Genomic DNA, 13,580 nt, shown 5'->3' with positions numbered 1-13,580 from the left:
ACTGTGATGTGGCTGGTTAATCATTTTAGGGCATGATTCTCAAACGGTGTAAACCAGCCTGCCTTGGTCGACCTCTAAAGCAACAGCTTGTCTATGACCGGTAGGGACTCTATGAAGTAAAGTTATCTACAGAACTGTTTATGACAGAACCTTCTTAAAAACATTTGTGCAAACACTTTTAAACACTCTGTAGATTTTGTTTAACCCTTTCAGCACACCGACACATTAGGTTTCAATGCCATTTCAGTGTACTGCTTCAATGTTGTTTAAAGATATGCTTCAGAACAAAACCTGCCCCAAAGAAAACCTGCTTCAGAAGAAAGCCAAACCTCCAAATTTTGGGGGTTTGCTTTTTCTTATTAAAACTACACACCTTTACCCAGTGAACACGCCACACAGATACAAACAAAATGCCTTTTGCTCCCTGTGAGACAAGGAGAGCTTGTCAAATTCTGCATTTCAGTGGTGGTCAGCAGCCCCCCGTGCAGCCCTGCCACGGTGTGACCACCACCAAAGCTGCTTGGCTCATTGGTAGGGATTTCCTGGATCTTCTACAAGATTCCCTGTGGACGCTTCTGTTTCCAGCGTATCCATTTTTCTTCCCCAGCACCGGCGCACAGCCAGGTAGGAGCTCCTTCTCCTCTCATAAAACAAATGCTCTAATAAAACTTCTCCAGCAAGGGCTGCCAAACAAACCCTAAAGCAAGCTGCCTTCTTGGGCTTGAATTTATGGGAAGAGGAACCCTGGGTATTTCGAAGTATCAAAACGGGAGAGGAATTCTGGCAGCTCATTCCCTCTTTCTCTCAGAGCAGTGCCGAGAGCACAGGAGCTAACCTAACCAGAGCTGTCAATCTGCCAAGAGCCAAACATGCAATAGAGAATAAACATGAGGAACATGTAAGAAATGAGAAAGCTAAAAGCAATATGCATTTCTTAAATATTAGAAAGTGAGGAGTACTCTGCCCCTCTGTTCTTGAAACTAGGGACCAACCTTTGAAGTGCCCAATACACACGTATGCTTTCTTGTACCCGTGACACATCAGAAGGCCACCCTCTCTTCATGCTATATTCTCTCCTTCAAAAGAATTAGCAGAGTACATATATTGTGTTAGGTAACTGGTTAGTTAACAAAAAGCAGCCCTGGGAGACAGGCAGATCTTTTATGTAATACACAGGACACTGGAAAAATGGTATCACACGAGCAAGATGAGACATTTGCTTTCCATAAACCATTTCTGAGTCTTGGCTTTCCAAAAAACACACCCGAGAGCAAACACCACAACGTGAACCTGCTCTCAGCACCACAGCAATTCCTCACCTGCACTTACATGGTCAGAGAGCACAGACAGTACATTTAAAAATGATTTCTTGATGTAATGCAGATGTCAAAATCCCAGAACCCTTCAAATGTTACTTAGAATTGCATTTTTAGGGAAATGATAGTTTCCATACCTGAACTGAGACTGAAGAAGCCACCCATGTGTTTGTACAAGTTTAATATATGTATCCATCTGGAACTGATTTTGATGAAAAGGTTAAATACAACAGCAAGTTCTTGTATCTTGTACAACACACATACAACAGAGGACAACATGGATGCTGGCAAAATTCCATCACGATAACAAATCAGCAATTCCCAAGAGGGAACATCCAGCTTCAGAGATCTGTTAAAATATTCTTGCTGGCTAAAGGCACTTGCAATCTGGTTCCATCTGCTTTTTGTAAGCTTAGAACGTGCTTCAGTAACTTCATTTCAGAAGAAGACAGCTAAAAATGTAAACACTTGCAGCCCAAGGCCAGAGCATGTCAAACCGCATCCATGACTGCTAAGGGTAAAAATGCTAATTTTGGAATTAATTGCACATCATTCTGTGATATGATCTACTTATCTCTTTTGTTTTGCTGCACATTTAGAGAGAAGAATGCATAATCATGTATCACAAAACCCACCAAGGTCTTTTCCCTCTAACACTACTACACTTAACCAGTCAAAATGTACCTTTAGTCTCCAGCCTTGGAATGCATTTAAGATAAATTACCTTTAAGAGGTAACAAATCTATTTTCCAATTATTTCTTTTCCTCTCCAAACATCAAAGCAGCTTAAAATACAGTGGAAATGCATATCACGAATCCCCCAGACACTGGAAGTTATCACTCCCTTTCGTATACAGCTCAGAAAGCATAAATTCTTTGTCTAAAGCCACAAAATAAAACCATGACAGCAGCAGAGGAAAGAAGTCAGATATTCTGATCCAAGCTCTTATATCTTGCCTATAAGATATAAAATTCTCAGGATATACTTCAAGCTTTATTTCTATTTCCAGCACATTATAATTATAAAAGAATGGTCTGCAGTCATCGTATAAAACCAGTGCCATGTGTAAGTTATGACTTTATGTATATATATGTATATATACCCAAATGATTTATTATAATCATCAATGCTTTCAACATTAAATACTTGATCCTGAAATCTTTCATCGGACAGAAGCTCAGTACACAGAAAATTCTGCTTTACCCAGGACTGATTCTCATTCTTCCAAACCAGATTAGGACTCCACTTCAGTGCTGACTCACTCATTTATTCCACGGTCAACAGCATGTTCACAAGACTGTGACTTGTCTATATGTAACTATTGAAACAAACGTTCGAAGGGAAAATATACACCTCAAGTAAATGCTCTTCTGTTTGTATTACTAAGAGCCTTAACATCTGAGTCCAGAGCCTCAGCTGCTGTAAAATGGTCCAATGCAGCTGATTACGGTGGCAATACATTGATTTAGCTGATGATCTGGATCATTCTTTTATCAAGAAATGCCAGACGTCCTTGAGAACAGTTACCCTTCCAACAGATCCTCTCACTTCCATGATGCCAACAGCCTACATGAAATTGTCTGGCCACATACCAAGCAGTTTTTGTACATTACTCTCTGTTCTGGTCACTGAAAGGAGCCCTCTTCAGAAACAGCTCCACAAGTTGGCTTTGTATTGTAGACCGTATTCTGAAAACCAGTTGGGCAATTGAAAAACATATGAAAGCAATTATAATTATAGCACTGCTGTGATAATTAAAACACTGCCAGCTGTATATGAGCCTATTCAAATGTACAGCTGTTACACGGATAATGGAAAAAACACAAAAGCTTCAGATTCTGTGCCCCATAATTTCTCAGACATTACAAAGTCAGTTATTACCATCTCTGTTTATGACAAAATGCCAAAACAATAGTGTCCTTTTCCGTGCTTTCTGGTGAACAATTGGTTCTCTCATCACCTCCGAGTCATAAAAATGGTAACATATTTTACAATGATGTCCAGTACAAGATGAAACTGGTATCAAGTAAAAACCAGAAAAATATTAGCTGATTCTCTTCTGCTGAAATTGTTGCCAGCTTTGGTCTAGATGCCTCCTACACTTGGTCACTTTTGTCTTCAGTTGCCATTGCTGAGTCTCTCTGTTGTTCTACTGGATCCCCTGGAAGAATACTGGTGACTGTCTGGAGAAGTGACTCAATCTGCTCTTCTGTGAGCCTTTCCTCGCTTTCTTCTACCATCTGCAGGTTAAAAAAGCAATCTATTGTCATCATTAAATCCATACTTCCTTCCTCAGCTCCAAACAGAAGGATTCAACTAATTGGGAAATAGGATTCTCAATGGATGCAAGACATAGTCTGAGCTCATTGCAAAGGAATTTTACAAAGTGGAACTCTTACAACATTCAAAAAGAAGACAGAAGAGCTCCATTGTGAACTGCTACAATTGGCACTCCATAATGAGACCCTGCTTGCTTTACAGCAAGCAAAATGACACACTCGGAACAGACTTTCCTCCCTGGTTTCTTCTAAAGCCTCTCTCATCGGTACACACTGATACCTTGAGTGAGGCTTTTCATTTAGCTCACGTGCAGACCTACCTTCCAGGCTGATTTTCCTAAGTTCCTGTGCTTTCATGTACGAACTGAACTGAGATGACAGAGAGGGGTTAACTGAACTTTTCTCTTATCCTGCACCTAGACTATAAGCAATCAGGCCATAAAAGAAATCACCTCATCCTTCAGCAGCTATACTTTATTGGAATGTGCTTAGATTGTGAGATTCCTGAAGATAAAGGCATATAAAAGAGCAACACAAAACACACTGTCACGAATGAACAGTAAAATTCCCCACGATTAATTAGGGCCCTACTCTCACTGTGGAGCTGTGGGAACTCTTATATCACTGCTACCAGTAAAAACAACTGCCCTAATTTATAGGCAGCTGTTAAAAGGAAAAGCTTGTCAGAGGCCTGGAAAAGCAAGCCAAAAGAACTCTTCAAACGCAAATGAAACCAATTAGGATTGTGGGGTTTGAGATTTTCTTTTTTATACAAAGTCCTTTAAAACGTCCTTTGAAGCACGGTGATTTATATTAAATTATGCTTCCAAGTCAATGCAGTTTTAATCAGTTCTAGCTATAAATTGTCAGCTATTCAGACGCATCTTTGCCTTGTAAAAAGCAGAGTGGTATATTTAATTAACTTTTTTTTTTCTTCAATGTCCTATGAGCCCTCTTTGCACAATCTGATCATCTTTCATCAGCCATTATCCACAGATACTAGAATCCACTCATGTAGCAAAGGCAGAGAGTGAATATCCATTTGCAAATGACTGTTTGTGGGGACTATCCCCATCAAAGGATGAAATTCTCTGTGGAGTGGTTTTCCAAGCACTGTTAGTTCAAGAACTACTGTAGGACCCCGGCTTGAAAAACGGCCCTGGCTCTCATTACCACCAGCTGCTATATTATACACTGTGCATTAGAATATACTAAAAATCCTCCTAATACTATCCTTCTGTGTAAGCAACTGCTGCAGCTACTGAAGTGGTATCAGGTAATTGCCTGGTAGGCTGCACTTCAGAGGTGATCATCTCAGCAGCTTGACTAGCATACCTTGGAGCATTAACAATACACTCCCCGTTACCAGCATTGCTGACAAAGCCGCTACTCTGTAGGTGACCCATGCTATTAAGTTCTGTAGAGGATTATCAGCCTGGTTTTTGGACTGGGTTATTAATTACTGTTGCATTGAATTTTAAAGGTGACAGCCCCATAGCAGCAGGAACTGTGCGAAGAAAAAGCTCACATCCTTTGGACAGGAAATATCACTTAAGGCAGGATGATTTATCTCTTAGTGGCCGATGTCTCCCACATTTATTACCATCCCACTGCTTTCTGATCTTCAGAAAAATGGCCCCTTGCCTACTTTAGGTTTGATTTATTGGATCACATGAAGTCAGACCCTTTTCCCCATTTAAATTTTGTCCCTCCCTATATATCTCCTTCCCCTTTCTTCTCCAAACACTTTCTCCTTTAGGAGCTTGCTTCAGGTAGCCAGTAGCCACAAGGATTTAATCAGAACTTAGAGAATAGAGAGTGATTTCTAGATCAGCATCAACTCTTCTCAACTCCTGCATTTAAGGCAGAATACACTTACACGAGTGTCTAATCACTGCTTCTGACATGCTCCTCAGTGTCAAATGAGTAATACCCCAACTCCCAATATGAACAACCATGTTGATGTCATTTGTATTGGTGAACACAGAAGTCTGCAAGACAAACGATGGATACGACTCAGGACATCAACAGATGAGCTCTGGTGGTTGTTGTGACAGTTTAAGAAATCATACTTTACCAGAAAGTTGATGAAAGGAAATAGTCTCACATGTTTCAGATGCTTTGATGCTGTAACTGATGTCTCATTAAACTGTTGTGAAAAGCATCTTTAAAGAAAGATGCCGGATATTGCACTGAGGAGGGGGTAATGTAGCTCCAAATTCCCTTCTGATGACAGATCCACAATCTCTGCCAGAGGGAAGTGGTAATTCCTTAAACTACTGCAGCAAACTCATCAGAGGCTCACCTCTCGGTGCCTCCGAGCCATGCATCCTCACTACCAGCTCTCACACCAGGAGCCACCAATAGTCAAAACTCTACATTAGGCAGGATGGACAACCTATTATTCAAGTTGATGCTTCAGCACTATTCTGCTGTGATACTAGTCAAGAGTTCAAAGGATCAAACGCATAAGCTATAAAAATCAATTTCACTCCTTAGGGAAACAGCCTGAGCAGTGACTTATGAAACATAAGCAATTAGGAAGCAGCAAAGCAGCATGCCAAAAGGAAAAATACAAAGTTAAGCACAGAGAGCATGTAGATAGGGACAAATGAAACTGTCCAAAAGGAAAAGAGATCTCAAGGGAAACAGAAGGTCACTCAGAAGCTTATTCTAGATTCAACAGATGTTCACAGAGTCTTCTGATTTATAAGACAAAAATACCTTTGCTACTGATAGCACTAGGAAATAATGTTACGATACTCAAAAATTATGTGTATGAAAAAGCCTAGGATGCAAAAAGAAACAATTGTACTCAAGTACCTGCTTTTCCAGCAAGAATCTTACCAATAGATGAAAAAAAATCTATCAAAAAGCCTTGCTAACCTCTTAACTTGCAATTAGCTGAAAGTGCTCAAGCAACAGCTTCAAACCATAAGCAGTCAGGAATGCAAAGTTTATACTAAGGAAAACAAAAATGCTAATGTTTTTAATAAGTGTATGACATAAGATGTTTATATTGGCAGTGCCACAGGCACCAAATGGAAATAGATTATCCTCACAGATGATGCCATGTGCAGAGTGTAGGGTATCACCAACCAAAGCTCCACTGAACTGTGAATTTGCAATATGCAGGGATTTGTGCAAGTAGCAGAATTGGACAATGTTATAGTAACACAATTCATAGATAAAAAGCACCACGATGTGTTGCAAGACAAGCGTGTCTCCTTCTCAGGGCTGAGAGTAAGGATTTGCTTGAAATGAACACAAGAGACAGGCAGTAAGCCATGTCAGCTATGCTGCTGCTTGTAATAAATAATTCCTGAGCTGTTACAGCTTTTCAGCATTCGAGTCTGTACTATCCCAAAATAACTACAGTGTTTTTGTAGCAAATGTTATAGCATACCAATGTCATTCATACATATACACAGTGTTTGCTAAGAAATGGAACTACGTGGTCAAGATCAACTCAGTCAAGTCAGACCTCAATGACTTCTATTTCACTCAAACTTGTAACAGTTATTAAACTATCACTGCAATATATTATTACACTAAGCAATTTTCACATTTCATTTCCCCTCCAGCTAATGCTCTAAACAATATAATCTACACTAAAGAAGGAATCAAAGAAGGAAACAGGAAAACTTTGATAATAATTGGCATACAATCCTTACAGCTAAAAAAGGGAGGCATGTTCCCCCTGCAGCTAACATATACTTTTCAAGCCTGAGTACTTAGAGCTGCTTCTTACTTTATCAATGAATGTATTGATAAAAACAGCCACATCTTCAGAACTGTGGAATATACACAACATACTCATAAGGCAGCTGAAGCCCCAGTACTGCTCACTTTTGAGGGCAATGCTACCTGTATTTAAAAGTCTAATAACCAATTTTCCACCTGCTTAAGCACCTCGTAGCTACAAGAGTTAAGTCACAGCTTATGTATTGACTTAATTTCAAGTACGCAAGGAGTCCAACTAACTTCACTGGACTTAAAGCTTAAAATTAGGCAAACATTTATTAAATGGAGAATACAGCAAGAAAAGGATGCCAATTCTGTTCTCCTCTCCACATTCATCTACGGATGGGCTTCCTAACACAGCAAAATGAAATACGCATCCAAGATCCATCACTGAATGTTGCTACAAGAGAATGAAAAGACAAATCACTCGCCAAGTGTGGAATTAAACACTGGCAGATGCCTTGCACAGTAACATAACCGCTACTGGGAACCAGAGCTGTGCTTATTAAACAAATGTGTATGTGGAATATTTTAGTACCACGCAGCCTTTCCCAGCTGCACATTTTAACAGTAGCTTTTTTTAATGGAGCGCTATGTATGAGTTTCTCAGAGGAACAAAACAACCATAATTACCAAATCAGAACCTAGTAATAGAATTACATTAAGCAGTAAGTCACATTAAAACCTGCTGATACATTCTCACGGCAGAAAGTAGTTTTCAGAAGCTTTTAAAGACTTCATTTATGGAGCAGGTAAATCAGAAAAGACCAGCTCGCCTGACTACCAAGCTAATTTCAAACATTAAAATGTTTGTTCATTAAATAAATGTGCAAATCTGTATGTTAGTAGTGCTATGTACATACGTAAGCACAAAATATGAACACAGACATATAAACATGCATACTTGCCTAGATTTTTGTTCTTTTTTACCCAGTGAAACAAGGACAAACATTTTAGGAACATGTTTTCCCTAATTATAACCATCCCTTGTCTTTTCTGCTTACCCAAATACAAGCAAAGTATAAGACACTTCACCATCCTCCCTTTGCTTCTTTTCAGCTTTCAAGGCTAATGTTTAGTTCATTTAGCCTTCCAAGACACGACAATACACTGCTAATTCTGAAGAATAAATAAAGCCACACTAAAGAACCCTGAAAAGTTCTTCCAGAACTGAGAAACTGTCTTAAGGATTAAGTAATATTTGATGGGTAACAAACCTCAGCATCAGAGAAGAGAACAAGCTGTGGGTTAAAAGCTATCGTTTATTTGAATACTAAACTAAAAGCTCTACTTAAAAAATAATCAGTAAAAAAGGAAAGAGGGGTCTGATCCCTTCCAAAGCTATCAAGCACGTAATCTAACTCCAGTGTAGGAGGTACATATTTTATGAGAAAATGACTGCTATTTCCCCCTTTGAGCAGTAATTTGAAATTGTTCAGGAGGAACATGCTAATAGAAAAAAGGCACATAAAAAAGAAATAAAGATTGAATGATTGCATTAATGTCCCTCAGAGATAATTAACCAAGTACGCAAAGTGGGAAGCAAAATATATTGTTGAGAACGTAAAATGATTAAATCCTCTCGATGCCTTTCATTTTCCAGAAGGATATTTTACATTCTTATTTTTCATTCAACAATAAAAGACCATTTGCCACGCTGGTTATGCAGAGCACATAAGATGAGGTACAAAGCTCTCCGAGATGGAAATCTAGTTTTCAAAAGCACAGAATTAAAATCCACTTTTCCATTCAGAGAGAAGAATGTGGAGCAATTTGTTCATTAGAAAAGATGATGCTTCATCTTCAAACCCATCATGGTTCAGCATTAAGTAAAGCTGGACCACTGTCATGGGTAGATGAACACCACTGTTTTGTTTGTTGTTCCTCCTTTGTGAATTGAATCCCTGAGCCAGGAACAACATATGTTAAAGATTAAAACAGGAGGTCAAGATAGCTGCAATGTGTACAGTGGTTTTTACCCTGTGGGATATGAATTAGAATTTCATGCTCTTTTTGTGCTATTGTTGTTCGAAAATAAATCCTCACACGCAGTCCAGAAAAGACAAATATGAACAATTATAGCAATTTATGCATAAAGATTTACAAAGGAACTTGAGATCAAAAGATCACAACATAAATTTGGTTTTTAGCTTACATATGATTTTATCAAAATTGATTTATTGTTTGCATACAACAAAAGACAGGGAATTTTATAAAGGGGAGTAAAAACCCAAAAAGCTGGAAAGGCAAAAAAGCAACAAGCAGTAGTAAATATAACTATCCTCTCACATCAGCTATTAAAAGCCTATCAATCAGATAAACCTGACTCCATTCCATGGACAGGCAGCACTGAGTAAAAGTTTGAGACATCAAAACTATTGGAGCAAGTGAGAGACAGAGATACAGCTTGTGTGGCATTTTGTTTAAAGCTTTTAAGACTGATTTTCCTACATTAGATGAAGAGGTCAGAAGTCTTCATCATCATTTATTTCTGATTCAATCCCAAGAGCAACTCAAAGCTTTTCAGTGGCAGGGGAAAGTTTGATGAAAAGAGAATCAAGGTGATTTCAGACCTAGTATTCACCTCTCTGTAGGCTGTCTCTCATTCATCAACTGCAGTGAATTGACTTGCCTGCATGAAATCTGTGAATGGGTCATCTTCTCCCTACTGACATCAAAGAAGAAAATGCTGGTAGCCTCCACTGCTCTGTATGATTTTATACTCAAAGATGCTCAGAGAAGACAGAGGATTTCTGTGTTCAAAAGAAGCTGCACTGCTACAATCTCTTTCCTGTGTCCTTATCAAACCCCAAAATCATTCAAGACAGCAATCAAACAGCAAAATCATTTCCTTGCTCCTAGTCTCTGTATTTCACTAACAAAAATGGCCTGCAGTTTCCTAGCAGTTATTGCACTCAAAAGACTTTGATGTGCTTTGATGAAAGAGTAAACGTACTGCAATTCTGGGGAGGCTTAATTTAACTCAGTGCTAACAATCCAGTCAACTTAGATTACTGTAACACTAGTTTTGGAGAAACTTGCCCTGGAAATTACAGGGGTATCACAATGGAACAGAAGTAACTGCATCCCTAATACTTCCATGACGATACAAATTCAGGCTAGTCCCCAAATATATGAATATTATATTTCTTACAAGCTGCTTCTGATTTTTAGAGAAGGGTTACATATCAGTAATGAACTGACACCAAACCCAAATCTCATATCTGTATGCTGTGAGTTTCAGCAATGAGTTTTATCTAACTTTGACATTACAAACCTTGGAATATCTGAAATATGACACTCTACAGAAACCTGATTTCTAATATAAAGGCCCAAATTTCTTACACTTGCCTCCTGGACTCCAAACGTGACACAAGAACAAAACTATTTTCAGTATTTTATGGCTAGGTAAGATTACCAGGAACCAGGTAGGATAATGAGGGGAGGAGGGAAAAGAGAGACAAAACCACACAGTCACCTGAAAGCAGCAAAAGATCACTGCATTGAAAGAAGGGGAAAATAGACCATATATAACCTATATGGGAATGTAATAAATTGTCTCAGCACATGAAGCTACCAAAGGTATGAAACAGGCTTTACAGCATCGCTTATGACTAACTTCCTAAGCAAAATTCATGGGGCCTTAATGCTCTTGGTTGGGCTTATGATTGACCATGTGATCTCTTGTGATCTCTTCAATCACAAAACACAGTATTAACTCCTCGGCTAGAAGCATTCTTTTATGAGACGCCTTCGGCACTATAATTTCTACTCCTTGGCTATGAAAGAAAAACAGTCCTACTGGTACCACTTTAATTCTTCCTTTTTTGCAGCAAAATATGATCCTGTTGCTACACAGTTTGGTTTCAGAAGCAGATTGTAAACAGATGTTCTTAATATAAGAGATCTTAACTAAAAGAATATCCTTATTACAATAATCTATTACCACAGGATTTTGTATTCCTAAGGAGATACTTCAGAAAATATAACCAAATATTTCTACCTAGCAACAATCCCTCTTTACACCAGAACTGTGCTTAACAGATTGCCAATGGCTACTTTCCATCAGAAAGTCTGTTTATATCCATTTCTCAGTCTGCACCACTGCTCAAAGGTCCGTATCAGTCATTACTTATTTCTTGTTAGTACGTTTGGTTTTACTGTAACATAAAACCCTGCCATCAAAACAATCAGGCCATCACAGCTGTCAAAAAGTGAAGTACTTGATTACAGAGCAGCAGCAAAAAGACTCGGGTTAAATACATTCCTAGTTGTAATACTGTAACTAACCTTTAATGACTGCACTGGGCATTTTCACTATGTGACACTAAAGCAAACAGAGGTGGAGAATCTGTCCAAGAGAAAGATGGGCAAGTCTCTAAGGAGGTCTCTGAGAGGAAGCAGTGTGGATTTGCAACCACGAATGTAAAGATGTGCATAAAGGGATACATTCAATCACTGACCATGAGAAAGTAATTATTCAATTGATCTTCAAGGTTAAAGCTGCTTTCATTTAAGCTTTGAACAGTCAGGAGCATTGTTACTTACCAGCTGTATTTCAACTGCTGTCACAGGCCTGTGGTTAAGCAACTGGAGCTTTTCTGCCCTGTTTAAAAGCAAAGCATAAAACAATCCGCATTACTATGTAATTTGAGGATCCCCTCAAAAGATTGGGAAGATGCAAACACATTCCTGATAACTTAGGGGTGAAACACCGCTGCCAAGAATAATTCTGACTGGGTTTGCAGTGTGGTTTCACTGCCATGATGATCTGGATATTTTAAATACACTACTTTCTTATGTGTTTAGACATACTGCTACTTCCACCTCTAGTCTAAGGTGGCAAGGCAGAGAACCTTAGATCACTACTGTACAAGCATTAACTAACATGCACTGTTGCTTTGTTAAACGCTGTACACAAATACTAAACAACTTGTGAAAATATCACAGACTCTTTCGCTATGAACACACGACCACAAGAACAATTACCATACCTAAGAAGTCACAACCCATCAGCCAAACAGCAATAACTTGTCACATGTACTCTCTGCAACCCACAGGGTTTAAGCCAATGCATTTTTTCATGCATTATTACCATGGGCTGAGGCTGTTATATCTTCGGACAAAACTGTATCTTCATCTCTGTTCCCAAGCACATCTACCTTTCTGTTGTGTTTCTGTAACTGTTGGGCACCATGCAGCAAGCCAGGTGGGGGGTTGAGCTGGACTGTGAAGATAAGCAACCTGTTTTCCCTGTTTTTCCCTTTTTTACCTTGATTCACTGCACAGTCCCACAAAGACAGGCATGACCACAAGCAGCAAGGTAGCCAAGACACAGAAAGTACCAGAACAACCCCACCACCAGCCTCAATCAGTGCCTGGTTTAACATACAAGTGACAATTCATTGATTTACAATAATTCAAACACTTCTCATTACCTGTCCATTTACAGTAATTCAAACACTTGTGATCACCTGACCATACTCTAAGGCAGACAGAAAGCAATTCAGATTTGAAGCCCCGTGCCTTTAGCACAAAAGCCCTTCAATCAATATTAACTTCGCTTTGACTTTAGATATGAAGCATGCTGCATCCCTTTTTAATAGTTCAAATTCCATTCTCCTCTGCCTGCAAGGGGGAGAAGTCAGTAAAGCCTGTCTGACTTTGGTATTTAAACACAAAACACTTCAATACTCCAGACAGACAGGGTAGCACCACTGAAGCCAGTGGCAAAATTCCGGGTGCATTCAGAACCATCATGAAGCTCACCCAGCCTCACTGTTTTACTGGATTCATTTTAACCAAGCAGCTATTAGCTCTACTTTCTCATCAAGAAATCACGACTCACAAATGTCCACTTAAACACTTTGATCATTCAAAGAAATTAAAAGAATGGGTATGAGAGAAAACACTTCATTGACATTTAAAAAGCTCTCTCCTTTTCTCATTTTTTTTTGGTTGAAGACATGATCAAACAAGTATGTTTATTAAATTCAAACCACAACATTCAGGCAATAGCTCTGAATTATTAATCTTACACCCTACTTAAATACAAATAAGTCTAAAACCAAAGTAAAAAACCAGCTGTCATATGCCAGTAATGCATATTTCATTCATTTCAGAAGCTCAAAACATTGACCACATAATAGCACCACGTCGAATGCCAAGAGCTGATCTTTGTGTTTTGGAACAGAAAAGCACAATCCAACATGGCTAAAGCTACAACAGATGTTTAAAAGG

At 38.9% G+C, this 13,580-nt stretch overlaps 1 protein-coding gene across 4 annotated transcripts in view; it reads right to left on the bottom strand.

The window, feature by feature from the left end:
- Window positions 1–1,480: 1,480 nt before the first annotated feature.
- CRCP (CGRP receptor component) overlaps window positions 1,481–13,580 on the bottom strand; it is a 41,729-nt gene continuing 29,629 nt past the window's right edge. For all 4 annotated transcript variants that reach the window (XM_030472897.1, XM_030472894.1, XM_030472896.1 and 1 more), the window contains 2 exons: window positions 11,889–11,946; window positions 1,481–3,557 (listed from right to left, as the gene is read on the bottom strand). In XM_030472897.1, coding sequence (XP_030328757.1) covers window positions 3,414–3,557; window positions 11,889–11,946 — 202 coding nt within the window. In that variant the 3' untranslated portion in view covers window positions 1,481–3,413. The remainder of the gene's footprint in view (window positions 3,558–11,888; window positions 11,947–13,580) is intronic.

Source organism: Strigops habroptila, assembly GCF_004027225.2.
Source record: "Strigops habroptila isolate Jane chromosome 13 unlocalized genomic scaffold, bStrHab1.2.pri S16, whole genome shotgun sequence".
Taxonomy (NCBI): Eukaryota; Metazoa; Chordata; class Aves; order Psittaciformes; family Psittacidae; genus Strigops; species Strigops habroptila.
Note: the sequence above shows the minus strand (reverse complement) of the source record. Positions and strands in the feature narration are given on the sequence as shown.